We start from the raw sequence: 27,197 nt of genomic DNA, 5'->3' as shown, positions 1-27,197 counted from the left end.
AGAGGGAATCACAAAAGGCGGGGATCATCCCAAAGAGTGAAGGAAAGCACAAAAAGGGTACTTGGTTCAAATTACGGGTTTTATTTCCATCTGTAACACGAGAAGAGGATCCAAAACAGACTGACTCCATGGACACAGTTTCAATGTGACAAAGATTTGGATGGACTATGTACATTGAGGGGGAGGGTTTTTTCATACTAACCTCTTCCAATTTTAGTTTCTGAACAGTAGAAACTAAACATTGTACCCAATTTAGTATGAAGAAATACAACTTTCATGATCAGCCATTTGTCCTTAGGCATAAAACATAAGAGATTCTGACCGCATGGTCATCTTGGCTCCTGAAGTCGGGGTAATGTCAGAACGTAACAAAAGAGCGCTCCATGAAACGCAGAAGGGACGAAGCGGCAAGGAGCAGGGGGAGGGCGGACACCACACACGTCGCCCAGTGGCGGCCGCTGTCCCGCCCGCCTCCACTCCAAGTACCAAATGACCTTCACTCTAACTGGACGTGAGCCAGGGTGCAGAATGAAACAGGAGGGACACTCCTTCAGCCGCGGTTAAAGTGATCTGTGCCGAGTCCCTGCTCCTTCAGAAGGAAATCTGAAGGCCAGTTATTGCTGCAAAGCCAGACGCGGCCCCATCCCGTCGTGAAGACGTTTCGCGCAAAGGCTGCTGGTTTGGCTTGGAGCCCTGTGAGGAGTCAGAGGTGCAGGCGGGTTGCACCGCAGGCCTGTCCCCACGTCACCCCAAGCCCTGTGCTGTGAGGGGCAGCTTGGCCACGCTGGCGCCTCTGAGGACCCGAGGTTGTCACACCTAAGGCGGTATCTGGGCTCCTTGGCAAGGAGAGGCCAGCAGAACCTAGGAGTCAAAAGCCCAATGGCCAGAGAGCAGCTTCTGAAATGAGTGTCAGCTGGGGGGGTGGGTGGGAAGGCCAGCGTGCCAGCCAGTCGCGGGGGCCGAGCTCTTCGAGACATGGGGCAGCTGGGACTTGGGCAGCAGCGTGGACATGGCGGCTGATAAGGCCACAAATACTGCCGCCTTCTTCCAGAGTCTTCGCTGAGGGGCTATCAGGCAGCGGGACTGAGGACAGAGGGCATGTGGCACACAGGGCGCATTTTATCAGAAGGGAGGACCCGGCCACATGCCTGCCCCATGGACCCTGGGTGGCCGGTGCCGGGTGAGTCCTGAGAACAGGTGGTGGACGGGACAGGCACTGCTCCAGAGGACGGACAGCTACATCTGCTGGGCTGCTGAAAGGAGGCCGAGAATGGCTTTATTGCACATGTCCTCCTTAGAAATGGGGACTGCCCTGCAGAGATCCCTGTACGTCACCGCAAAGGTGTCGGCGGAGTCACGGTCACCTCTGACTCTCAGGGAAGGAAAAAGTCCAGTGGTTGGTCCTACCAAGGCCACTCACACGTGGGGTCCTCAGGCCAATGGACCGTGTCGGGCTTGGTCACCGGCGGGCAGACGCCTGGGACGAGGTAGCACGCCCAGGAGAGCTGGGCGGACCTGCTCGCACTCTGACCAGGCCCCTTGGCGAGGACACTGCCAGTAGGAAGCCGGGGCAAACTTCTTGGCAATCGTGCAGATTCTGGGAAGAGGCTGGAACCGTGATTCTCAGTCCCAATGTGTCCGACTCGCACTCCCGGCCTGGGACTGGGCCACCCAACAGTGCGAAGATGCAGACCCCAGCCTGGCAGGGCCCTGGCTCGGCTCCACAGCGTCCAACCAGAGGTCACACAAGGATGCCAGGGGGTGGAAACAAAAGAGCAGTTTACGTGTCAGACATTGGCTTTGAAACAAGTGTTTCTAAGCTTGGGAAATGGGGCCGAGGCCTCAGAGGGCCACCCCATGTGCCCTACTCCCGAGTGGCCCTCAGCACTTCATATATAAATGGGGTGGTAGCGTTTGTGGGTGATCTTTTTCCTGCAGGTCGGGCAGGTGTTCGCGTTTTTGAGGGAATCGCGGAGGCACTGGCTGCAGAAGACGTGGCCACACTCTGTAGAAACGATGAGACGTCCATTCTGCACAATCTGGAAAACACAACAAGGACCAGCATGAATTCACGGGCACCCTGGCTCCCTTCCCAGCAGCAGCTCCCAGTCCCACCACCCGCCACGCCCACCAAGGTGACAGGAGAGGGAGGGGCAGAGGGCCAGCCTGCCCCAGGAGGGCAGGGAGGTGGCGGGAGAACTAAGGACACCTGTGCACACTGGTGGGGTCCCTCTGCCAACAGCACACATAGGAGCCAGGCTCTGGGCAGCGGCAGCCGAGCAGCTGAGGGCCCCCGGGGAACCTGAACCCGGCTGCTGTGTGGGCACACGGGAGGGCAGTGCCGAGGGTTCAGGGGCTCGACGGGAAGGCTGCAGGGCCTAAGGAGTTGGCACCTCTTCCCTTCACACACAGATGTGTGACAAGCCACATGCCAGCCCAGGTGTGACCTTGGAGGGGTCACGTGTCACCTAGGGAGACGGCCTCTCATCTCGTCCTGCCACCAAGACAGTCGGGAAGCCACGTGGCGCTTGCTTACCTCCGAGTACCCGTCCATGCAGATGGGACAGCTGACAGTCCCCGAGGGCCTAGAATCACAGTGCGTCAGGTCAGTCCCGGCCTTAGTGGAGGCCCCGGGAGCCTCTGCAAAGCCGGCTGCCCCAGGGGGTGCGGCGTGGGCCACGTGAAAAAGGACGAGATACGAACGAGAGGCAGCAGACAACCCAAGTCGCCCTGCCTCCCCCACCCCAAGCATTCCTGTGGCACAAGGCTGGGGGGCCACTGGGTCTGTTCACATCAGGTGGAGGGTGTGCCACCAGCCTGGGGCGTTCACACCCCGCCTATAGGTGCCTGGCACAACCTGGTCATGGAGCGGACAGTGAAGCCCCATTCTGGACCATCCCCACCTGCACCCCGCAGCCGGGCAGATGCTTCAATATGCCCTTCTCGAACCTTGGGCTCAGGACACCTGCTGAAGGGCCAGTGTTCCTAACACCCAGGCCCTCCCCACGTGAAATGGAGCAGGGGAAGAGGATCCCCCTCCAGGGGCCAAGGAGGTCCCACAGGGCCAGAGGCTTCCTGGCGATGGAGCAGCCCCAGCCCGGGGGCAGCAGGGCAGGGGGCACGCAGGTACCTTAGTCCTGTAGCGGCCTCTTCCCTGGTGGTTCTGGGAGTATGAGTGGTCACGTACACATCCCTGTCCCTGGACAGCTCCTCGTCGTCACTGCTCACCACGCAGCTGTCAGCTTGATCCTGGCGCTGCCTCCTGGCGGTCCTGGTCGGCCGCCTCCTTTCTAAGGCGTGAGTCCCAGCTCAGGGCAGAGGCCTCCAGCTGCCCCACCCTCACCACCATCCCTCCCACCTCAGAAAGGCCATGCCCAGCCACACCCGGGGGCCTGCCCAGCTGCGCACCACCTGGGTGCCGGCTTTCCTCAAAACCCAGAGGCCTGTAGCCCAGCGTCAGGGATGACGCTTTCACAGTCGGCACAGGGCTGGCGGCAGGTATGACCACCCCATTCAGGTGTCTTCCCACCTGGCCTTTCTGTACCCGTATGTCAGGCAAGGCCTGCAGCACCCTCCCCCTGCCCCACGTCAGTTCTCCATCCCATCCCAACAAGAGAAGAAACCACTCACCATCAACGATCTTTTAAAAAGGAGAAAAGAAAGAAAGACACAATCAGTTTGACACAAAGCATTCCATATTTTTTTGAACATGTAAATGATAAAATCGAAGCATTTCTTGTTTCAAATGCAAACTCTCCCCCTGGGGGCCAGCACAACCTCCCACAGTGGCAGTGTCGGCTGCCTCCGCCTCCCCACAGCTGCTCAGTGAGGTTCTAGGAGCTTCTGGCCATGTGACCTGGGGAAGTTACCCTCTGGGAGCCAGCTTCCTCTTCTGAAAAATGGCACCGTGCCCACAGCTCCCCGCGCTGTCGTGAGGACTAAATGAGACAAGGCCGGGGCCCCAGGGACCACAACTAGCTCCACGCTGCCGCCAAGAATCAGACTCCACTTCTTGGGAGGGTTTACAGTGCTCAATACATTGTTAAAAATAATTAACTAAACAAAATATAGGCCATGCAGGGACCAAGGGGAGTGGCCCACACCAAGGACTGCCATCCTGCGATCTTGAGGCCCAGGAAAACGTTACCGAGAACCCGACAAGCCCAGCACCTGACTACTACCAACTCATTCACACTAGTTTTGTGACAACAGTTTCCAAGCAGGCCCGTCAGCTCACACCCTTGCCCTCCACTTGCTGTGTGCGGTCTGCTCCTTCCAGAAGGCGCTGCCGGCTCACAGCCAGGGAAGGGGCACCCTGTCCTGCGGAGACGCACCCATAGCAGGTGAAGGCTGAGGTGTCTGCAGTCACTCTGGAGACCTGCTTCTCCCGCCATTTCACTGCCGGAAGCAGCTCCTCCCTGGGTCAGAACCGCTGCTGCTCCCAACAGCTGAAGTGGCTTCCGGGCTCCAACCTGAAGCCCCATGGGTACACATGGCTCCCACAAAGGAAGAAGCATGCAGGTCTGCACTTGGCAGATGAGCACATCCCCCCACGTGGGGCTCCTGCAGGAGGCTGACTGTAAGTGAAACTGGGGGATTGTCGACCTCTCCTTGGGGCCATGTTACTGGAAGGAAAGCTTGGGCTGGCAGAGGTGCTGTCCCTATGAAGTTCTAGAAAAGGAGAGAAGGCCCTTCTGCTGTGGCAGGATGACCCCGGCTTTCCAGAGCGCCTGCACGCCTCCACCTCCCTCGACCCAGATGGACCACGGACCAGGTGTGGATACACCTGGAAGGAGTATGAGGCTGCTGGCTCCCTGGCAGTGTGTGGGAACTGGGTGTCCACAGGTTCTTGTGAGTCAGACCCGCCAGTGCCAAGCTCGGGGCCAGACCCAAACACTGAGCCCCCAGGATGGACCACATGCTGCCCAGGCCCAGGGCCCAGGATGCAGCTGGCACACGGCAGGGGCTGCGCACTTAACTACCGGGTAAATGGGCACACCGTGGCGAGCAGCCTCCCTCACTGGTGACGAGTTGGCCTTAGAACAGCTCTGAGAGGAGGCCTCCTGCCCCAGGGAAAAGAACTGCGCCCCAACCTGGCTCCATGCCTGTCCCATGCCCCTGTGCCACCTCCCAGCTGGAGGGAAGGCTCGGGCTGGCAGACACCCTACCACTGATGCTCCCTCACCCAGAGGCCGGACCACGGCAAGTACAGGGTCCCGGCCAGTGTCTGCAAGTGCACTGCTGGAGCGTGCAGGCGGCACAGCATTTGCCTGGGGGGGTGACTGCAGGAGCAAACAGAGGGACACAGGGACAGCACAAGCTTTGGAGCCCCTCCTCTGGCAGCCAGGCCTCAAAAGAAACAAACAATCAAACCAAAACAAAAGCCAGTGACCAGCCCTGGGTGTGAGAAGCTGAGGCAGGGCTGGTGCGCTGGCCCAAGATCAGACCCACGCTCTCCACTTCCGTTAGCCTGGCTTCTCTTTCTTGGCCACAGAAAAGCTCACGTCAGACATGAGGGGCATGGAGACATCTGGAGGAACAGGCATTGGCACCTGGGCACCGTGACTCCAGGCAGGTGATCCCTTTGAGCATCTGAAGCACAGGTGAGCCTCACAACACCTGCAGTGCTGACACTCCCCCCGGTCAACGGGGAGGACGAGCCCTTGTCGCACTGGCCACACGGGGTACTCTAGGTACCTCCTAGCGCCACAGCAACACGCTGGGTGAACGATGGCACAGAACCAAGTAGCGGGAACCACTGGTGTCCTCTGAGCAGCCGACCCCGGGCAGTTCTAAGAATGTCACCCAGCCGTGTGCTCCACGCCACTTGCCTTAGACAGTCTTCCCACTCAGCACTGCCCACAGCTCCACTGGAACAAACCGCCATCTCCAACCACTGTGCACACCAAAGGCTGCTCTTCAGACCCAGTCGTCACACGCATCACGCAGTCACACACGCTATCACTGTAGCATTGCCAGGAGTGCCAGGAAGAACAAGCTGTCATCAACGCTCCAGTCCCGTAGGAAATCCCGTCCGATTCTGCGGACAACTGTCTCCCCAGTTTCTGGTCCGACGTCTGAGCTCTTCTCTCATCCAGTTATGCTGGCCCGCTCACTCTCACAGTCACTGTGTGTCCCTCGTGCCCTTTACCACCCGCAGGCAGAGACAGGCAGGGCCTTTCAATAGTCTCATAAATGAGACACCAGGCGGTGAACAGCATAGCACTAACAGGCAACTCACTAGTGCACGACAGAAACAGACCAAACAAAGACTCCAGGAAAACCAGACAGAGGTTAAAATAAACAATGTTTTCAAATTCAACGAGAGGCAACAGTCCAAGCAAATGCCCATTACAGACTCAGTTCTTAAAGAGGGGGGCCAGTCTCTTTCCATCACTGCACCACTTCAAGCCCGAGCAGAAACTGGCAGACTGCAAATGCTCATGAAAAGCGGCCGGAATATTTTAACTCACCTACTAAACCAGGTAAGAAAGGGGGATGGAAAAACATAAGCAGAGATTGCCAATAAATGGCAGACTAGCATTTCCATCAATTTTCCCACTGAAAACAACAAAACATAGGACATACATATTTTAAAATAAAGAGGTATCCAAAAAAGGTCAAAAGCAAAGGGAATACAATAATCCTGACAAAAAAAAGAAAAACAACAGAACATTCTTGAAAAATTAAAGAGTGCTTCTGAATGCCTCATAGAGAAACTGAAGCCCAGCCAGGAACTGTGGGGGCAGGTTACCTCGCGAAAGACAGCCACCCTGGGCAGGCCAGTGGCTAGTAAGTCTCCCCAAATAGCAAAGGACTGACAGACAATGTTATTTTCTGACCAACAATGTAAAGAATAACAAAAAAAAAAAAAAAGAAAAAAGAGAGAGAGGATTCCCTATGTTTGGAATTTAAAAAATATGAATTTCATAAATGTTAAATTGAATGTATAACACTAATAACACAATTTGCAGGATATAGCTAAAGAAAATATAATCTTAAATGCATTTATTGGAAAAGAAATGATAAAAATTAATAAGTTAGAAAAATAGCAAAATAAACTCAAAGAAGTAATCAATGAATGAAAATGAACTTACAAGACAAAGAATCCACAAAGCTAAAAGTTGATCCTTTGAAAGATCTAAAAGCTGATAACACTAATCTAAAAAGACAGAAAACACAGCCAGTATCAGAAATGAAAAAGGAGACATCACTACAGATTCCACAGAACATAAATCAATATGAACAAATTTATGCCAAAAGTGAAAATTTTAGATGAAATAGACTCCTAAAAGCTGTAATTACCAAAACTCACTGAAACTCTGGGTTAGGTACCATCACTGTAGAGTTCTACCAAAACTTCAAAGAAGAAATAATTCCAATCTTACAAAATCTTCTGGAGAACAGAATAAAAAGGTGCCCTATTCATTTTAGAAAGATACCAAAACCCTATAAGGCATGTGTACAAAAGAAAAATTACAGACCAATCAATCTTACTCATAAAAATAGATGCAAAAACCGTATAGTATAAAATATTTGCAAACTGAATCTAGCAATTTACAGAGGGTGCCAAAGAAATGTATATACATTTTAAGAAAGGAAAAACATGTATTAAAATTGCAATACTCGCTATATACCAATAACAAAAGATGAATACAAATTATGTGCATACATTTTTTTTGGCATCCCTGGTATAAAAAGATAATGTCACGATCACAGTATTTAATCGGTTTAGTTTAATCGGTTTAGTGCTAGAAATCAATGTAATTCTCCACTTCAACACATGAAAAGGGGAAAATTATCATTAGATCGAATTGTTAAAATTCAACATTGATTCCTGATGAAACTTGTAGCCCAACAGGAAATAGAGAGGAATTTCCCCAATCTGATAAAGGGTAGAAACAAACAAAAACCGGACAGCACAGGTCTTATTAATGGTGTAACTTTGAAAGGATGCTTTCCAATTTGGAATGAGACAAGAATGTCAGTGACTGTTAACCGTTTTCCTTCATCCAGTGCTGAATTTTTCTCAGCCAGTGCAGAAGGCAACGAAAAAAAGGAAGTATCTTTTGTGGATATACAAATCCAAAAGGTTTACAGATTAATAGCTAGATTTTAAAAAAGAAAAATAAATAGATAATATCAATTGCATTTCATTGTATCAGCAAATCATAAAAATAAACAAACTTTAAAATACCATTTTGAGTATCATCCTAAAATACTACGTACCCAGGAATAAATCTTCTAACAAAAGACTAGCAAAACCACACAGGAAACGTTATAAAACTTTACTGAGAGGTGTTAAAGATCCCACCTCAAACCTACACAAAATTCATGTGGATTGTAGACCTAAATGTGAAAGGCAAAAAGAGTAAAACTTGTAGAACACAGAAAATATTTTTATAATATGAGATTTTTCTCCTACAAACGGATAAATTCAACTGTACTGAAATGAAAAATCTCTGTGTATAAGCCAAAGAGAGAAAAAGTAAGCCTCTGAGCAGGCAGTACAAAACATAACGGCAGACTTGTATTTACAACCTGACAAGGCAGATAACCCAAAGGAAAAACGAGTAGGAAAAAATTCACTGTTAAAAAAGGCAAAGGGGTCGCTTTGTTCTAGTTCAATTTCTTTAGCTAGTTTAAAAGCTGTATATACACCATGTAAAAAATCTTTAAAAATTCCAACAGGCACTTCAGAAAAGGGGAAAATGAACCACCAACAAACATGAGAAGGTGTTCAGTGCCAAAAGGAAAACCACAGTGGAGTACTACAGGGCAACCACCCATCAGACTGGCTCCAAGTCAAGTGGTGGTGAGGCTGTGAAGGATGAAACCCCAACACAGGTTCAAAAGGAAGCTAGCACACCTCTCAGGAAAAGTGAAAATCAAAGATATACACACCTGGGGACCCAGAGTGACAGCCTTTTCTGGGTATGCCATGCCAAAAGCAAAAGTTAATTTTGAGGGGAAAAATCAAAGCAGAGATGCTCCAAGTTGTATGCATCTTGTAGCATTTTCATTTCTCCTAATCACTGGGGCTTTGGATCCCTCTGAGTTGGAAACACACACAGTCTGCGCCAAGTTTCTGATGCCATCGGGGTCCTGGTTTGCAGGGACTCAGCTTAAAGACACGCAGCGACTCCCAGGCAGGATTCAAGGTACACGCAGCCCATTCCCAGGGTCTGCTGGAACTGGTGAGACCTCCCCAATCTGGGAACGGGTGCATTTATCCACCTAGTACTCTCCTGCAGGCACCCGAGGCCAGAGGTCACCCTGAACCTGTGAGTGAGAATTTCAGCCTCTGGTGTTTTTCTCTAAATTTAAAAACTGGCATTTGGATTTATTAAAATAACAAAAATGAAAGCAACAGGATAAGGAGTGACATTCCATCCTAAACAGTTATTTTATGGCTGGGAGCAGAGGCCACAAAAGATAAGTCCTTTGACCAAAGTGACCAGAACCCAGGACTCCTGCTTCCCCTTTACCTAACTGCCGGCCTTGGACCACCCACCCCCTCCCAGGACAGCTGCCCCAACTCCAAGCCTCCTGTCCATTCGCCTGGGGAGAAAGGATGAAGGTAGGGAGCTCAGGGAAACCCAAGAAGCGAGGGCAGTCATCAAAACACAATCAAGGCATGGAAGGGGACATCATGACATGGGTGTCACGCAACAGGGTCAATCAGTGTCTCCTTGACAGAGTGAGGTCTTGCGAGCAGAGCACTGACTATCCCCGGGGCCTGGCACCCTGGGGAGGAAAGACGGCACCACCATTACCTGTTAACCAGCAACGGGGCGGCAGGCTTCAGCCAGGTGCCAAATCCAGCTACCTGTCCAGACACCCCGGGCGCCGCAGGGACTGCCCGCAAAGCCATGTGCCCATATGGACGTCAGGACACACTGACCAGGCCCAGCTGGGGACCACTCTATGTCACAAAGTGCTGCCCATCCCCGGGACACTGCCGCTCCTCTAGGAGCCCACGTCCCAAGCACGCGCTCATCACTGGGGCAGTTTAACAGCTTGGTAAGGGCAGCTGCCTTTCCTTTGGGATGGGGGTGGGGTGGGGCGGGCATGGGGACAGGACGACATGGACACATGATAGGACAGCCCAGTAGTTTCAAATCGAGACCAGAGTCTAAAATCTCTGAATCTGTCAGGAAGTCCCGTCTTCACTCTTCTTTTTCCAGACCTGAAAACCCTTGGCACAATCCTCTTCAGCGTCAGGATAACCCCGAAACCAGTGGGCCCCAAAGGAAAACTCCGTCACCAGCCCCACCGTACCTACCTGCTGCCCACCTGCCCAATGCTGCCGAATGTGCCATCACCTCCACCCACAAACCACACACTGAACCCAAAAGTGCGAACGAGGCTTCCTGCACAGGCGGGCCGTGGGACGACCAGACCCCCAGTCCTCACACGGGTGGCACCCTGCCGTCTCCATGTGTCCTCTGAGCAGACTAGGGCTGCACGGCACTCCCTGCCAGAGTCAGTGACGGGGGCCACGGCAAGGGGCAGCAGCAGCACCCGACTCCTCCCCTGGGAGTCACAGCACGGCCACCCCGGGGGCCTGTGTACTGCAGGACACTGCTCCTGGGACTCGAGCGCTTTCCCTGTGCTGCACACACATCCCCGCTTGACCAGCTTGGAGGTGGATGCCCCCGACGGGCACTAGGTGCCAGGCCCTCTGCCAACTACAGGGTCCTAGTCCTCACAACACACCACGACACGACGGCAGGTCCCGTTTTATTTATGAACACTGTGAACAATAAGTAACTTGCCCAAGGTCACACAGCTGGTGTCAAGTGTCCACAGGGACTAGAGAGAGACGAGCCCCTCGGAGCCACCCCCAAGGGCGTCGTGTCAGCTGTGGAAAGGTAAGAGACACACAGGGCTGCCACCCACAGGTGACGCAGCCTTTCCCGAAACATGTCCCCCTCGGGCCCGTCAGCCCACACACACGTGACGGGCGACAGGGCCACAGGCCCAACACTTACCACGACAGAGTCGTTGTGGGTCAGGTCCACGACCACGGGCTCCAGGGATTCACACGTCAGGTCCACTATTTCGTCGCCAGCTTCCAAACAAAGCATTTTAACACACGTTAGGAGGAAAAAAAGAGCATATGCTCTAAGCTTCATTAACATGGTTACAAAGAGGAAACCCCTCAAGTACAGAATGCCAGGGGCATCGGGACCAATCCCCTTTCAGGGGTGACAGCCAGCCAGTGCCCTTCCAGACTGGCTGTGAGTGGCGGTAGATGGCTTTTACAAAGGCACCCTTGGGGGGTGTCTGTGCAGGCGTACTCCTACCCGCGGCCTCATTGCCACATGGCTGACCCCAGCGCCGCCCCCTGACAGGGGAGGCGGGGCTTCTGGGAAGGGACGAGGCTCCCTTGGCCCAGGGCCTTCCTCTTGGACGGACCTGCTCCTCCAGCAGGGGAAGCTGATGGCTGCCACTGACTCACAGACCTCAAGCCACACTTCACTCAGCACCTTCATCAGTTATGTTACAGGGGTCCTCTTGGACCCCAACACACTAAAATGGGTCGGGCCTGTCCTGCAGCTTGCCCGAGCCCGAGGATACACTGTGGTGCCCACACGAGCACAGGACAACGTGGGGAAGAGCGTGTGCCAAACAGTCACCAGCACTTACGTCCAGCCAGTGGGAACGACAGCTTTCACCTCTATAAACCACAAGAGAATTTACATTCATTGGTTCTATTACTAACATGCAAAAGTACGAGGGCAGGATTTTTGCAGACAGCATCTGTTTAGTAGTATTTGGGGGAGGTGACTTGTTATTTAGCATATTCAAACTTGTTTTATTTTCTTGTGTTATCAAAGTTCCACAGAAATAAAAACCACACTACATCAAAGCTGTCCAACATAATGCATACAAAATGACCTCACTCTTTTAAAAGAACAGTCTATATACTGATAAACCGTAACGTATAGACCAGTCCCTTCCTGGTAGACACAATTTTTGGCTCTTACAGATAAAATCAACGCTCCCGTGGGCAGCTGGTGCAAACGTACGCACACTGGTTAAGACCACTGTGGGATGACAGGGACCCCCGCACCAGCCTCTCCTGAAGAACGGCTGAATGCAGCCACCAGCCACCGGGGTGTCAGCTTTGGTTGGTGGGGCCTGGGGCACAGCGTGCAGGCTTTTAGGAATCCACAGTTAGGAGTGCAACTCAGAGACCAGAGACAAAAATGAGACCTCAGTACTCTGAAGGGCCCACGAAATGTACCTCAGACAGGTTGCTTCTCTTAAAGTCAGTTTGCAGGTAGCGATCTCACTACTATATGGGGAGGAAAGGGACTCGATTCAGGCCACGTGCCACTTCCCTGAGCCGGCAGCAGGGGAAGTCCAGCCTAGCCCTGCCCGCACCAAATTCCCTTCAACCCAGACAGCTCCGGCCACACGCCAGCTCTGGGGCAATGTCCTGCTTTAATGAAAAGACAGGAGGAAAGCCGAGCAGTTCACAGGAGACACGCTTTCCACCAGCAAAGGGGCCCAGGGCATCTCGTCTCCCCGTTGCCTGGCCCCAGAGTCTGGCCGACTGGCTGGTTGGCTGGGCGAGCAGCCACTGCAAAGCCATCAGCTCCTAGGGCACCAGAAGGCAGCTCCTTCCCGTTTAGCTGGAAGGTGTCAGCACAGGCGAGTCTGAGACTGTAGGTCTGACAAAACAGCGAGGTGAACAGAGCCTGTGTAGTGTGTGCTATGTCCCAGACCTGTTCCGGGGTCGTGACAACTCTGTGAAGCTGGTACTATCATACCTCACCCCCCGTTTCAGATGAGGAAACTGAGGCTCAGACGGGCTGTAACTCGCTCCAGGCCGCAGGGCTATGGCCAGTGCTGGGCAGCAATGGCCCCCGCGTGGATGACCACCCAGGCCCCCGCGCTGTACACACCACCCCCCACGGTCACGGGGTCCCCGGCAGTCTCACCACTTTCCACGAGCTCTATGGGCTCTGCTTCCAAGGCCATCTCAGGGCTGGAGGCCGCTTCCCGAGTTCGCTTCTGCGCTTGTCTGGAATTTACTGTCCCTCCACGGCGCTTTCTCTGTGGGTACCCAGGGGAAAGAAAAGTCCCATGAGCCCCTGACTGATAGGATTTCAGCAAGAAGAAGAAAAACATCAGCACAGCAATAGTTCAACTCATAAAAAAGAGGAGCAGGCCAGTGAGCAGACCTGGGGGGGGTGGTGTCTTCTCAAAACCTGCGATTCTAAAACCGAATCTTTAGAAACAAATCACCCCAAACAGATAGTGAACACAAATTCCATAAAGCAGAGCTTGTCCTATCAAACTATCGGCCTGTCAAAAGTACACAAGCCCTTGTCCAGGCCAGGATTTGGCTGGAAACCCCACTTCTAACCAAAAGCCACAGACCTGCCGTCTTTGAACTTGTGTTTGGCCCCGTGGAGCCTTTGTTTCTTAGCCCAAAGACCCCCAGTTCCCCAAGTTCCTGCCCACTGTGGAAAGCAGGTCTTCCTTTGGGCAATCTGGCCTCTCAACTTTAGGACAGACCCAGTGTGGTTTACCCTACCAATCACCCCCACAACTCAAAGAACCGGTTTTCTCAGCCTGCTCCCAGTGGCTGCCTGGGAGGACCCAGCGTCTAAACCCGCCTCTCTCCGCCCCAGCCCTTGGGCCACACCTCCAGCCACCAGCATGTCCCCCCTGGCTGGGCTGTCTGACACACAAGTTGAGAACAAGCCCCCTGCAGCGTTCCTCAAGAGAAGGGGGGGGGGATGACAGAACCTCCCAACTGAGCTGTCACCCAGTTCCTCCTGAACAGCCACCCCAGCCTGGCTCCCGTGCTCTCCACTCGTCCTGTCCCCTCCGCGAGCGAGGGCACTGGGCCCACTATGCTTCACAATGGCTGACCTGTTAACTACAGGTAAGGGCTCCTCCTTCACTACTGAGGGTGAACTTCACTAGCCCCACCTCGCAGAGCTGTCATAATGATACAGTACTGAGCACAGACGGGGGAGGCCGTCGCTACCCTAACCCCTAAAGGCCTTACGAGGAGGCACTGTGTCCCTGGAGAGTCTGGAAGGACCGGACCCTGCCGGTGACGGCTGCACGGGACCCATCACCCAGCCCAGCCCAGCCCTCGCTAGGGGACACAGAAGCCTGATTCCACCAGCATTCCGACAGTGATTCTATCAAGGACTGGGTTTAGAACCTTCCGGTGGCTCTAAGGGTCAGGGAACCAACCCAGGAGGCCGGGAGGAAGCGACAGCAGCAGTTCAGTCGCTGGGGGGTGCTGAGGGGACAGCTGGTGTTTAGGGGTTTCCCGAGTAGCCGCCAGACTACTGAGGGCTCCTTAACATCCACCCCATGGTCTGCGACATGGTCCTTGGACCTTCCTTCCCCTGAAAAGGACCGAGTCTTTCTCAGCAGACAGCACTCAAGAGGAGCCCTTGGCCCCCACCAGCTACCTGTGTGGCTTCTGGTCCCCACAGAGCAAGTCCTGCAGCAGCCACGGGCCCTGGCCAAGTCCAAGCGCCCTGTCGTGGTCACTGCTGTGATGTGCCCTCCCCCCGCCCCCCAATCCTCTTTCGGCCCCTCCATGCCTTTAACCTGTCCCCCTTCCTCCCAGCCTGGCTTCACTCAGCTTTCAGGAACCTATGCAAAAGTCACCTCCATTATGAGGACACCCTCCCCCTCCTCCCAAGAAGGCCCTGGGCTGCCACGACTCCACCCGCATTACCCCAGGGCAGGGAGGAGGCGGCTGTCAGCTCGCCCAGGCCAGAAACCTGGTGTATCTGAGAACCCCTCTCATCATGGCTCCCCTCCTTTCCGCAGAGCCCGCAGGGGCCCAGAGCTCTGTCACAGCCGCTCAAGCCTAAGTTACGCACATCACTCTGAGGACATTTTCACCAGCTTCTTCACACACTCATAAAAAGGCTACAGCACTGTCCAGATCCTGCCTGGGCCGCATGGCCTTCAGAGGGGAAGTACCCAGCCTTAGGCCCCGTCCCCTCACAGGCGAGCGAGCTGCAGCGGCAACCTGCACATAAGGGACGAGGTGCCAGGTCATCTGCGTTTTACACTGTAGGTCCAGTGAAACAAAGGTCCTTCTGTGGATGAATGACAAGTGGGCCTGGAGCGCAGTGGGGGCTGGGCATGGGCAGGAAGGAACGGGGCGCAAGGGACAGAATCTGAAGGGTGCCGACTCCTGTTCACCCCACCCTGTCCCCAACCTGCACAGCCACTCATAGCACCTCTGGAGTCTGCAAGGAGAACGAGGTTGTTTCACACCTGGTCCACCTGATAGGAACTCCATGTTCGGAGTTCAGACCATTAAAGAAACCTGTCAGTAGGGAGTAAACTGAGGAGGGGGCCTTCAGGCAACCTTGTCTGCAGCTGGAGGGGCCAGGTGACAGCTGGGTCACAGCAAACCAGAGCGGCCTCTGCAGTCTGACAAAAGCTCTGGACACAGTCACAACGCCCTGCCGCTCCGGCGGCTCAGTGAGAGAATTCTCACCACTGCGCTCACACCAGACCAAGAACTGGAAAACTGGGCTGCAAACGGTTAAATAAGCCAGAGCCCTAATGTGGCTAGGACGGGGACAGAACTTCAAACCCCTCAGCCACTCCTGCTCAGCCTTCTTCCAGGACACCCCGCAGGACACTGGCCCCCAACAAGACAAGCGCGTCTGCATGAGCACTGGAGGTCCCGAACCAGGGTGACGCAGAAGCCCCGTCACACCACTGTCCCTAACGGGCCACAGGAGGAAGGGCACCGCTCGGCCCAGGGAAGAACCCCCCAAGGTGACCACTCACCGTGCTCATTGTGCTCTTTGGCGGCTGCCCCCCAGAGGAAGTGATGGTCCCACGGCGTGCGGAAGTCCAGCGCCTCCGACCGCTCACGCCCGCAGGCTCCTCACCCTCCAGCGAGCACGGGCATGTGCAGTGCCACAGACGCCTCGTACCTTCGAGTCCTGAAACACAGACATCAAGCTGATGACCGCGCCGCCTGCACCACCAGCCTCGCTCAGGTGACTGCTGATCAGGCCTCCGACAGTTGGGGCTTCGCCAAACACGATGCAACATGTCCTTGACCCCAGTCTTCATAGGAAGTACGCAGCACTCCGGGCCCCCAAACCCGTGGTCCCGCCCTCCTTCCTAGCGGTGCTAGTCAGTGGCAGAGCACTGTGCTAGCTGCCGGGAAAAGACGAGATTCAGAACCGCCACACGTGACCTCATCGACTCCTCACACGGGCAGGGACAGAGCTCCAGGTGGAGCACAGCCCAGTCACTGTCGCCCTCTGGAGTAGCTGATTATCTAGCTGAGGAAATGAGAGCCACCACCCTGGTTCACCTTGTGTGCCCAGCTGAGACTCCTGTCGCTGGCAACGGGGGGGTGGAGAAGAACTGAGAAAGTGTGGAGAAGGAAGCCAGGCAGGAGGTCCCAGGAAGGGAGGGGAAAGCGGAGGGCAGAGGCTGCTGGATGGAGCACGAGGCCCTGGATTGCAGGGGCAGGGGCAGCCAACCACAGCAAGGTCAGCGTCAGGGATGCAGCGGGTAAGGGGCAAACGAGAAGAGAAGAAGGTGGAGCCAGGAGCCAGGCTGCAACCGGTGCAGGAGCCATGAGCCTGGGGAGAGGCCCTGGGGTCGCCCAGGACCAGGACAGTGGTTTCCAAACTTAAGCTCTTGTGAAACCGGTTTCTGAGCAGCTGGTCTGGGAAGTGGCACAAATTCTGCATTTCTAACAGGTTCCCAGGCGTGAGAGACAGGTGCTGCTCCAGAGCCCACACCATGGGAACCACTGGCCTAGGACAATGGCCTCAGAGCTGGAAAGTAGACATTGAGAGAGATCATGGTGGCCGAAATGACAGGCCCACTCTCTCTCAGACCCAGGGCCGCTTGCCTCCTCCTAACAGACCCCCCACCTCCTGGTACCTCTCAACACTGCTGCCAATCCATCTTTCTGAACACACCGCTGACAACAGCGGCCTTTCCCCAGGCCTTGGAGTCAGGCACCTCCACACCCCTCCCTGTGCCCCTGGGGGGTTCCTCAGTGCCACACAGGACAGCACCTGCCACAGCCGCTCAGGCCCAGCGCAGCAGCACCGAGTGTGGCACCCTGCACCCAGCCCACTCCAGGAAGGATGGGCCGCCCATCTCCCCACCTCGCTCACTGTCAGCACGGCTCCTGCCCTGGCAATTCAGCAATGAAGGCAGCTGAGGGAAGCAAGCAAGATGTGCCAGGAACGCAGGACCAAGACGGGCCGGAGAAGGCCCGTCCCCGTGAGGGACCACCCAGCCGGCCGGGCCTGCGCCAGCACCTCCTATCCGCTCTGAGCCCGAGGAGCTGAGAGGGAGGACGTCTCACCGCTGTCACTCACTGTGGGGAGACTTGCTGGCCTGTGGCCTGACATCTGATAATCCTCAGGCTGCCCAAACCAGGGGACCACATGTGGCCCCTCAAGAATGGCACAAACCCTTCCCAAAGCAACACCTCACACCCTGAGCCTCCAACTCACACTGGGGTCCAGGGAGGAGGCTCTGGCCAGGACGGAGACGCTCCACCGGGTCTGCACCCAAGGGGGAGGCAGCCCATAGCCGTGCAGGCCTCACAAGACCAGCCCCAGGCCCGACACAACCCCAGGCTCCCACACGCTCCTGTTCCCGACCCAGGAAGTGGCTTACATTTGGGCGTACACCCACGATGCAGCTTTTGTGGCGAAAAACCATCTACCCCAATGGCGTGTCTTTGAATTGAGAAGACGGAGACACGTCACTGACAGGAGGGAGAGACCTGTCTGCTGAGAAAGGGAAACGCTTCGGTGTTCCCTAAGTCTCTGGCCTCCCACCTGCTTCACGCGGAGGCTGGCAACACGGCTGGTCAAGACGCCTCCTGTGACTGCCCCGGAGGTGCCCCCACTCCTCGGCCTGTACTCCCTCCCTGTCCTCCTGCACCCCGGCAGCCCCAGCAAGACCCCCACCCTTCCCTTATCCCCCACACCCGAGGCCAGGCCTCCAGCCATGCCTTCCAAACCTGCCTATTTCTTGTTGGGGATGGTAAGAGCCAGTGGTCAGAGAACATAGAGAGCTGGAAGGCTGCCTCAGGGAAACCCAGCGAGGGGCTGGTTATACCAGGTGCAGGTGAGGAGAAAGGGCATTCCCAGAGCAGTGTGGGACGTGGAAGGGCAGCGTACAGGACGGAGAGGCTAGGGCGTGTGGGAAAGGGAGCCCTCACCATCTGCAAAGGGTTCCGGGTCATGTAGACGACAGAGGCCGTTGCAATAGTAAGAACCTGACAACAGCTAAAGCTCAGAGGTCACTTCTACTATGTGCAAGGCGCCTCCTTCCCAAACCCCATCTCACGTCACCCTCTTATCACCTGCTAAGGATGACGGAGGGGAACTTGCCCAAGCTCCACAGCTAGTAAACACCAGAGCCTGGATTTACATCAGGGCGTTCTGACACCAGGACCCAACTCCTTAAACAGACGCTATGCCAGAATCACGTGCATCCACAAAACCGAGGCAGGGAAGGGAGAAGGGAAATAGGTGTTGAGAACAGATGGCTTCAGTGTTAGAAATACTGGACTTCAGGTGTCCAGGCAGAAAGGTCCAAAGGGAGCTGAAAGGCTCAGGCAGAGCCTGCAGAATGTGTGACAAGTTGGGGAGTCAGGCGGAGAGAGGGGAGTCTGTAAGAGAATAAAAAGTCAGAAACCAAGCTCAGAGAACCTGGAGGCACCACTCAGACAAACGCTGGTGTCGCCAGGAGGAAGCAGCAGTGACCAGGAGGAGCAGGGGCCAGAATGAGGCCGGTGAGCAGCCCCAGGAAGCTGGTCACTGGTGACCAAGGGGGCTGCCTGGAGGAGGTGACACTAACAACGAGGCCCAGAGTGGTGGGAGTTACTCAGGCAGCAAGCAGGCAGGTGGGGCATGCAGAAGGCAGAGGCAGGCCCCAGACAAGGAGCAGTTCCTAACACACCCCACAGGCAGGGGAATCGGGGCTTTAGACACAATCAGAGATCTGTCACCTGTGTGCTCTGAGGGCACATGGGACACGGAACAAGTCAGAATGCAGACCGGTGAAGGGACAGACGAAAGCCGTGTGGCTTGGAGGTGGGGGCAGTGTGGAGGGAAGAGGCGACAGGCTGCATGGGAGGGGAGTGGGTGGCACTGATGCTTCTGTGCTCTTACAGAGTGAGCGGTCCATTGATCACTCTGTATGGCGAGAGGCTAGCACGTCAGACGGCCCCCCAGCTCGAGGGGGAGTGTGACACATGCCACCACGTATGTATGTGACACACATATGGACATGGCTACGTGAGTATGCCCACACGTAACGGTCAGACCAAGGCAGGCAGGAAGCGGGAAGTGCTAAGACCGGAGCCGGATTCTGTCACTGTCCCTCACAGCACGGTTTTCCCACAAGCCAAGAAAGAGTCAGCAGAAAGTGGGCAGGGGTGGGGTGCCCCACCAACAGGAGGCAGCAACTCTGCAGCCCCCCAGCCCAGCACCCTGGCAGGCGCACAGCAGGCCAAGGAGCCAACGCTGACAGTCACCCCCGGAAGTCCCACCGCTAACTCCTCTCACTGGCCCCACGCCATCCAGCCGTTAAGGCAGCTCCCTGCGCCCCTTCTGACAGGCAGCTGCTGTGCCACATCGGTCACTCACTCCATGTGACAAGCATACAGCAGCTACGAGCAGTCTCTCCTGGGAGTCTGGACGCGCTGGCCAGGGCAGGCTGCATGGCTGGCGATGGCAGGGAGAAGCCTATATGCCACACTGTCATCAGGGAATGCCAAGTAGTCGGGGCCTGGCCGGGTGCTGGCGGGTTCACACCCCCCTTTGGACCATAAACAGTCATCCCATGTTAGCTCACGCACTTCCCTAAATGGCATTTCAAAAGCGGGATTACAGGACGTGCGGTAAAAGACCAAGGGTATTTCAGGCCCGCTGTTGTGTGCTGCCCAAAGGCCCGGGCAATGCCCAGTGCTCAGCACCACCTGCCCTCCTGGGAACCCAGAATGAGCATTCAAGTTGCCAGCAACTTTCCCTTGCCAGCCTCTTAAATGGAACTTTGTGCCACGGTCACACCGACAGCCAGGCCTAGTACTTCAGAGAAGAGCCTCTCGCTTGCTACATGAAGGGCCCGGTGCAGAGCCGGCAAGCACGCAGCGGGCAGCGCCGGCCGCGGGGCCGCACCCTCACCTCATGGCGGTGCCACGCTGACTTAGGCGCCCAGCATGGCTCCAGCACCCTGCAGGCGACCTCGGCCACTAACTCAGTGACTATTTACGGTGCCCACTCGGGTCAGGCACTGTCCCAGGACTAGAAACAGTGCATGTGACAGATGCTCACTGAGCACATGTCCTAAGTGGGCAGACAATCGGGAGGTGAAGTCACGGCTGTGCAGTGTCAGAAGGGCCAGAAACCACGGCTCCTTGCGCCCGTGGGAGAGCAGAGCCAACCTTCAACCCCAGGGAGAGCTGGGGCACGTGCCTGCGGCTCTCAGCAAGGTTTCCTTCAGCCCCGACAATGAACGTGGCCGGTCCGCTGTGAGTCCTCGAGGCTGAGGAGCAGCAGAGGCGGCCGGAGGCCCTCTCCCAGCCACTACCTCCGAGCGGAGGCTCAGCGGCCACCCCACGGGGCTCCCGGAGGTGTGGGCAAGACCCAGACACATGAACTTGGCAAATGCAAAAAGCAGCAGACCATGCCTGCAGTGACAGTGGCTACGTCTGTCACAAAGTCACCTCCCGACTCTGAGGAGTCACCACCAGCAACCAGCAAAATCCCAGGGGCCCTCCCACCTGCGTAGTGACTTGTCACTCAGGAGAGCCTTTCCTTTCCGCTCAACGTGGCACCATCAGGACTGCGCGCTGCATCTACTAGAGAAAAACCCTGCTATTCCGGTCTGGAGATGCTGTCCTTTTGCTTGTGACCCAGGCCTTGAGGTTTGAGGTGCAAGGGTCAAGAAGCAAGAATGCACTCCAGCTTTCCAAAAATCTATGACAAAACAAGTACCGGTGAAATTAACAAGGACGTTCCTCAGCCTTAAAAGGAAATCCCTGATTACGTGCTACAACGTGGATGAACCCTGAAGGCTCAAGACATCATTGCGCTCAGTGCAACAGTCACAGAAGGGCAGGCACCGCGAGCCAGCAGATCCAGAGATGGAAAGCAGAGCGTGACGGCCAGCTGGGGCAGGGGGACTTACTGTTCAATGAACAGGTTCTGTCTGGGAAGACGAGAAAGTTCTGGAGACGATGGTGGTGATGGCTACACAGCAGTGTGAATTCACTTAACACCACTGCACACCTCAAAGTGGTTCAAGTGGTCTGTTTTGTTATGTATGTTCTACCACAACCAAAAAATTAAACTTCACCTAATCCTCTATTTTAAACAGACAAGGTTCAGTCAAATACTCAGAAAGGTCTGCAGTGGGCACGGCCCCAAAATGTCTGGAAGGTGCTCGCTCACGTGCAGGGGACCCCCAGCTGCCTGGTGCCCTGGGCTCTTGCTGTTCCTACAAATTTCTCTATAGCTTTACATGCAGCATTATGAAGACTTCCCCCCAAATGCTAGGTTGACCTTCTTGCCAGTGAAACCCTGGGGCCTGGGGCAGACCTCAACTCTCCGACGGCCACGCAGCCACGTCTGATGAGAGGAGGTTGTGTCAGCGTTTGATCTGGGGCACCTTCACAACGGGGAGAGCGATGGGAACACACCAAATCCAACCAGTGAACCCTGGCAGCTCAGAAACCGGCTACCGGCCTACCACTACTTCTCCAGAAGGGGCAGCATGGATGGACGCCAGGCTGGGGGGCTTCTCCACCTCTTACCCCTAACTTTTAGTTTTCTTTCAACTATCGTGGCTTGGGATCTGGGAGACTGGTCATACAATCAGGCAATTCCTGGGGGCCAGCAGCAAGCGTAACATAATGAAGGAAACCTAAGGATCCATCCCTCCAGAGGCTGAAAAGATACCAGAGGCCACTGGGCAAGTCAACCTCAGGTCCCGAGGCATCAACAACCTCGCTCTCTTCTCCGGGGTCAAGGCCACTGTGACCCATACAACTCAAAGGAGGCCTGTAAATGTCTGCAGAGCAAGCCAGCAAGGGAGCTTAACCACCTCTACTGAACACGGGGTGGGGTGGGGTATGAGTGAGAATGAATCGAGAACCACTATAAATGGCCAAGGTGCATGCACGAGGGGAGGGGAGCCAGAAGCTTCCAAATCAGACTCTGACCGGTCCCTCCAGCACACAGCTGCTGAGTGGTGCCCCACAGTGGGAGTCCCCTCGTTTGCACACAGAGGGGGCTGGTCATTCCCTTCCAGTCCCAGGCAGCTGGCTAACGAACGGAAGTGAGCGATCACCAAAAGGCTGCCAAACCCAGTTCTCTGGAGACACTCATCTTGGCAGTGGGGCTGCACACCTGGGCCTGGAAGCAGCAGCAGAAGCCCAGATCCACACCCTCCCTGTTCAGATGACACCACCAAGGGAATAAAACTGAAGCCAGTGGCCCTTGGCTCGCAGCAAGCAACTCCACAAATGGCGAGTCTGACACGGAGAAAAAGCAGAGTGGGGAGTAGGGAGAATGTTACACAAGCTCCACGTGGCAGCTAAAAAGACGGCCAGGCTCTAAAAACCCACGAACACTGCAAATGTTCCCAAGTGATCACACCCATTGCCTTCATACAGTACAGCCAACCTGCCTTCCCTCCCTAACCTTTCTGGCCTCGTTTGCAGTTCGTTACAAATACAGGTGTTCCTAAAATTCACCAAGCAATACAAGAAACCCCTAGGGCTTATGGGAAAATACGGGTTTGGGGCACAACACTCAACAACTCTTACCACACACGGTAAGAACCTAACAAAAGTGGCAGCACCGTCTGCCACACATTAATGGTTATGAAACGCACATATCCTACCGGCACCACAGCACCGTACCAGGCGTGCAGCCTGAGTCTGGGAAGTGGGGCGGATGATGAAACAGTAGATACGTGGGTGTGGCTCGCGACACAAAATCAGCTGAGGCGGCTGGGAGACGTTCGGGGTGTGGACGGTCCACGGACTACGTGTGGCTTGGCTCAACAAAGTCCATTTTCTATGTCCTCCCAGTATTTCCCATAAATGAAATTATGCACAGCAAACGCAAAATTCCCATTATGTTCAAACTGTTCCCTAATTGACCAATCCCGTTGAAACTAATTCACGTTTCCAAACAAGCAGTTAAGGCAGAACCAACTACTTTACTCCAGGGACCCTGGATGTGTCACCCACGCCAGGCTCTTTCCTGTCACAGTGCCACAATCTGATACACACAGGGGCACCCCCCCATCCTACTTTGGGGGACTCCTTCATCCTTCAAGGCCTACCTCAAAGGTGACTTCTGGCCCAGATCTAACCACTTTTTCTACTGTATTCAGTACAATAGTCACAATTCTAAGTCAAATACCACGCATCCCCTCCCCTTAGCACAAACACGTTGGCTAAATAAAGAACCATTTTTCCCACTGAAATCAAACGATCAAGCTCATCAGATGCTCGGAAGAGGTGGCAGGTACTTAGAAGAGATGGCAGACGGTTTCTGAGGGGGAGCAAAGATGAATGGGGAAATGGAGCCTTCCATTGCCGGCAAGAAAGTCACCATCAGGAAACAAAGGGAGGCTTAGAAACAGATGCTCCTCGGGAGGACCTCGCTACCTGAGGCATTTTCAACCTGGAGGGAGAAGAGGCCAGAACAATCAGGAAAAACATCAAGAAGGTGCTTAGAAAGGAAGCATAAATATGTCTCACTGCTGCTATAGCAAGCACAGCGCCTGGCACCAGCCTAGCTACCACGTGCAGCAGACAAATGCCCAGGCCCTCGGACCGCCCACCCTCACTGGGTGGGAGGGCAGACTCCTCAGGAACAGGAGTAGTCTTCAGGATACAATGCAATCACTGAAAATTACTTTCTTGAGGATTTTTATAGTCAAACTCCTCCTGGGGAAATGTTACTTCCAAAGAAAAAGAAACATAAAAGTATCCCCCACTGTGAAGTTTTGTTTAGTATTAGTAGCTACTAAAAAGACTGGTCATATGCTTTCCCACCACAGAAAAATGTGGATGACCTAGCAAAGTGAAGCAAAAGGAAGAAAGATGGAGCCCGAGGTTCAAATGCTAGGTCTGCTTACCACCTATGTGACCTTGAGCAAGCGACCTGACCTCCCTGTCTTCAGGACAGGTGAAATGGCGAGAACCACAGCTACCTGACAAAACGGCGGCTACTCAACAGTAGATGCCATCACATTGCGAGCCAACAGCAACCCCTATAGACAACTGAGTCACGCTCCTGACACAGGAAGACCTGCCAGTTGAGATTCCAAAACAAGGAGGCATTACCCTTAGTCAGGTCACGTAGACATTGTTTCCTTTTAATTGTAAGTTTGTGAATGTCAAACCACTCTATAGAGAAAGCCAATTTACTCAGCTGTCTGGAGGTGCATCAGTTCTGCAGTGGGTACCCCAGGAGACCACGTGGCTTCTTAAAAGGAATCCTCCCAGAAAGCCTTATGGTCACAATTTCTCTTTTGCACAAGTAGGCTACAGATAAAACCCAGCTTGAATCTTTTCCAGGCCTTTCCTACCCTGCATGGTGTGGTATTCCATAAAAGTGCCAGTTCTTATTCACGCCCTGAAAAAAACACTTGCAAGGAAATCCCCAATGCAGGGAGGGCACCCTCCGTCCTGATGCCATGTCTCTTCTCCTTGAACTCTGACTTCGGGGTACAGCATCTGGGGCTCTGGGGCTTCCTCCTTCAGAGGAAACCTCGAAATGCCTTGCTCTCAACTCCCAAAGTCCTGCTGAGAAACAAGCTATTTAGAAAAGACAAGTCAGAAGGGCATACACGTGAATTATATCTTAGTAACAATATCAACCCTGTAATATTCTGCCGGAGCCTTGTCCTTCAAGGAGTCCTACTTTGGGGACAATGAAAGAAGTAGGGCAATTGTTTTAAAGTAAGAAACATAACACACATGGCATATACCAAGCCATTTTTACACAGCACACAAACCAATCACCTCGTGCACATAGTTTCCAGAACTCGGTGGGGACGTGGACTTTGCTAACAGCCTGCAGTAAAGAGCCTTTAAAAGCTGCCCTGACTGGCTGTGACTCCCTGGTCCAAGCTACCCTTTCCTCACTTCCTAACTCGTCCCGAGGCCACCAGTCTCGGCCACCTTTCTGAGCCACCCTTCTCACTGCACAGTGATTTTTCTAAAACGCAAATGTAACTGGGTTACTTCCCTGATTAGGACTCAATTTACTGATCTCCCGCTTGGCCTTAAGACAGATTCTGAATCCCTCAGCAGGGAGGAACACCAAAGACCTGGGACCTGGTTCTTGCTTACCTTTCCAGCCCCTTCTCTTGAACAGTTTGTATTTCCACCTCAGGGAACTTGTCTCCTCCCCTCCACCCTCACACCTCAGCCCCACCAGGTCCTGTATTTTGTTCACTGCTGTACCCCAAGCAGGAAGCTTGGCACACACAACCTTAAAAATGGGATTTAGAATATGCATCCTCAAATGGGGGCAAAAAGATCTCCCTCCTTTTATGGACAAAGCATAGATACGCATAGAGTATGTAAGCAGCACCAAGCTTTCAAGGAGAGGGCAGTTAGAAAAACAATGTCTAAAAAAGCTGGAGGGGGTGATCATTGTAAAAAGGTTGTTAACACTGTATTAAAGCAATATTTGTGAATTAAGCGTTGGAAGCTCAAGTTCAAGCAATACAAAAGCCAGCAATAATACATCTTTCTTGATGGGAACTTGAATGTTCCCATCGCATTTCAAATTCATAGATAACACTGAACCCAACGTGTCTCTCCCCACACATTAAAAAAAAAAAATCACTAGAGGAAAAAAAGAAAAAAAAACAAGATTTCTTTCATCGTCTCTCCTTTTCATCACGAGGTCCCAAAACTCCTGGTCCCTGAACTCAAAGGCCTAATCCTGCAGTTGGGAAAAGGCGTTTTCAGATTCATTCCGCCGACAACTAGCTGGCTGCGTGACCTTGGGCAGACGGCCTGTCGCCCCAACCACGGAGGCCGCCTAGGCTGACTGCAGGGCTGAGACCCTAACTCTGGCTCCGAGGCCTTGGCGCAGAAGCAGAACAAAGGTACGACTGCGAACGTCGATGGGCACGGATGAGGATAAAAGCCAAAACCCCACAAAAACGGCTACCGGGGCTCCAGTCTCCTCCCTCGACGGGTCAAAGGGTGGAAAACGGCATTCACTGAGGACAGTGCTTCAGGTCTCCAGCCTTAGCGTCGGACCCTGATTACCCTTCAGGCACCTGAGGGGCGGGGCCTGGGCCACCGGCCCCAGCAGTCACGGGTTCCACCCACCACCGGAAGCTGAGGACCTACTATGCTCCCGCCCCCGGCTGAGCGCCCCCCTGGGCCAACTCCCACCTCCCCCAGCTGTGTCCAAGTCCACAGGAGGCTCCGCCACGCGGTTCGCGCTGGTTCGCAGGCCCACGATGGCAGGGCGGCGGCGCGAGCACACAAAGGAGGCGCTGTCCGCGGGGAACAAAAACCTTGCCGAGGTCTCCCCGAACGGCCCACACAGCCCCCCGCCCTGGGCCGCCCTGCCCGACTCCCCGAGTGACCTTGGGCGCGTCCCTCACCCTCCCAGCCTCTGTTTCCCCGGCTACTTTGCACACTGAGCGCCGTGGCCGCTGCCCGCCCCGGCAGCGAAGAGCCAAGGTGAGGCCTCCGCACTTGTTGCACGGGCCAAACCGGGCTCGTGCAGCCGCGCGGACGGCGGGCGAGCCCAGCCTGCGGTTCCGGGAGAGGCCCGGTCGGGCGTCGGGGCCCGAGCGGGGTCGACCGCGCGAAGGCGGCTCCCTGGGCCGCGAAGCCGCCCGAAGCCCGAATCTGCCCGGCCTGGCTTGCCGCTCCCTCCCCGCGAAGCATGGACCTACTTGGAACTGGTTTAGTCCGGCAGGCGCCACCGCCGACGCATTCGAGCTAGGATGCACCTTCGAAAACTGCTGCGGAGAAGCCCTCCAGCGAGACACCGCCGCCTCAATACCGACCCACTTCCGCTCCGGAGGCCTCGGCTCCGCCCCCCTCGCATCACCATTGGATGCCGCCGCCCGTACTCCCGCGTTCTACGGGTCGAGGAGGTATATTTTCAATTCTATTGGAAAGAAAACCATCTATTACCACT

At 54.7% G+C, this 27,197-nt stretch overlaps 1 protein-coding gene across 2 annotated transcripts; it reads right to left on the bottom strand.

Moving 5' to 3' along the window:
* Positions 1–61: 61 nt before the first annotated feature.
* Positions 62–27,197, bottom strand: RNF4 (ring finger protein 4). 2 transcript variants are annotated; one of them, XM_019711490.2, is made up of 8 exons: positions 26,946–27,197; positions 15,799–15,956; positions 12,954–13,068; positions 10,995–11,074; positions 3,631–3,640; positions 3,131–3,290; positions 2,537–2,585; positions 62–2,039 (listed from the first exon to the last, which is right to left on the bottom strand). In XM_019711490.2, exons 2-8 carry the CDS (start codon positions 15,805–15,807, stop codon positions 1,890–1,892), a joined length of 573 nt encoding a protein of 190 aa, XP_019567049.1. In that variant the 5' UTR covers positions 15,808–15,956; positions 26,946–27,197; the 3' UTR covers positions 62–1,889. The 2 variants fall into 2 exon arrangements, with proteins under 2 accessions (XP_019567049.1, XP_019567048.1); XM_019711489.2 differs by having other exon boundaries at positions 26,950–27,196.

This window comes from Rhinolophus sinicus, linkage group LG02, assembly GCF_036562045.2.
Source record: "Rhinolophus sinicus isolate RSC01 linkage group LG02, ASM3656204v1, whole genome shotgun sequence".
NCBI classification, from domain to species: Eukaryota; Metazoa; Chordata; class Mammalia; order Chiroptera; family Rhinolophidae; genus Rhinolophus; species Rhinolophus sinicus.
The sequence above is the reverse complement of the archived record's forward strand: the minus strand, read 5'-3'. Positions and strand labels throughout refer to the sequence as shown.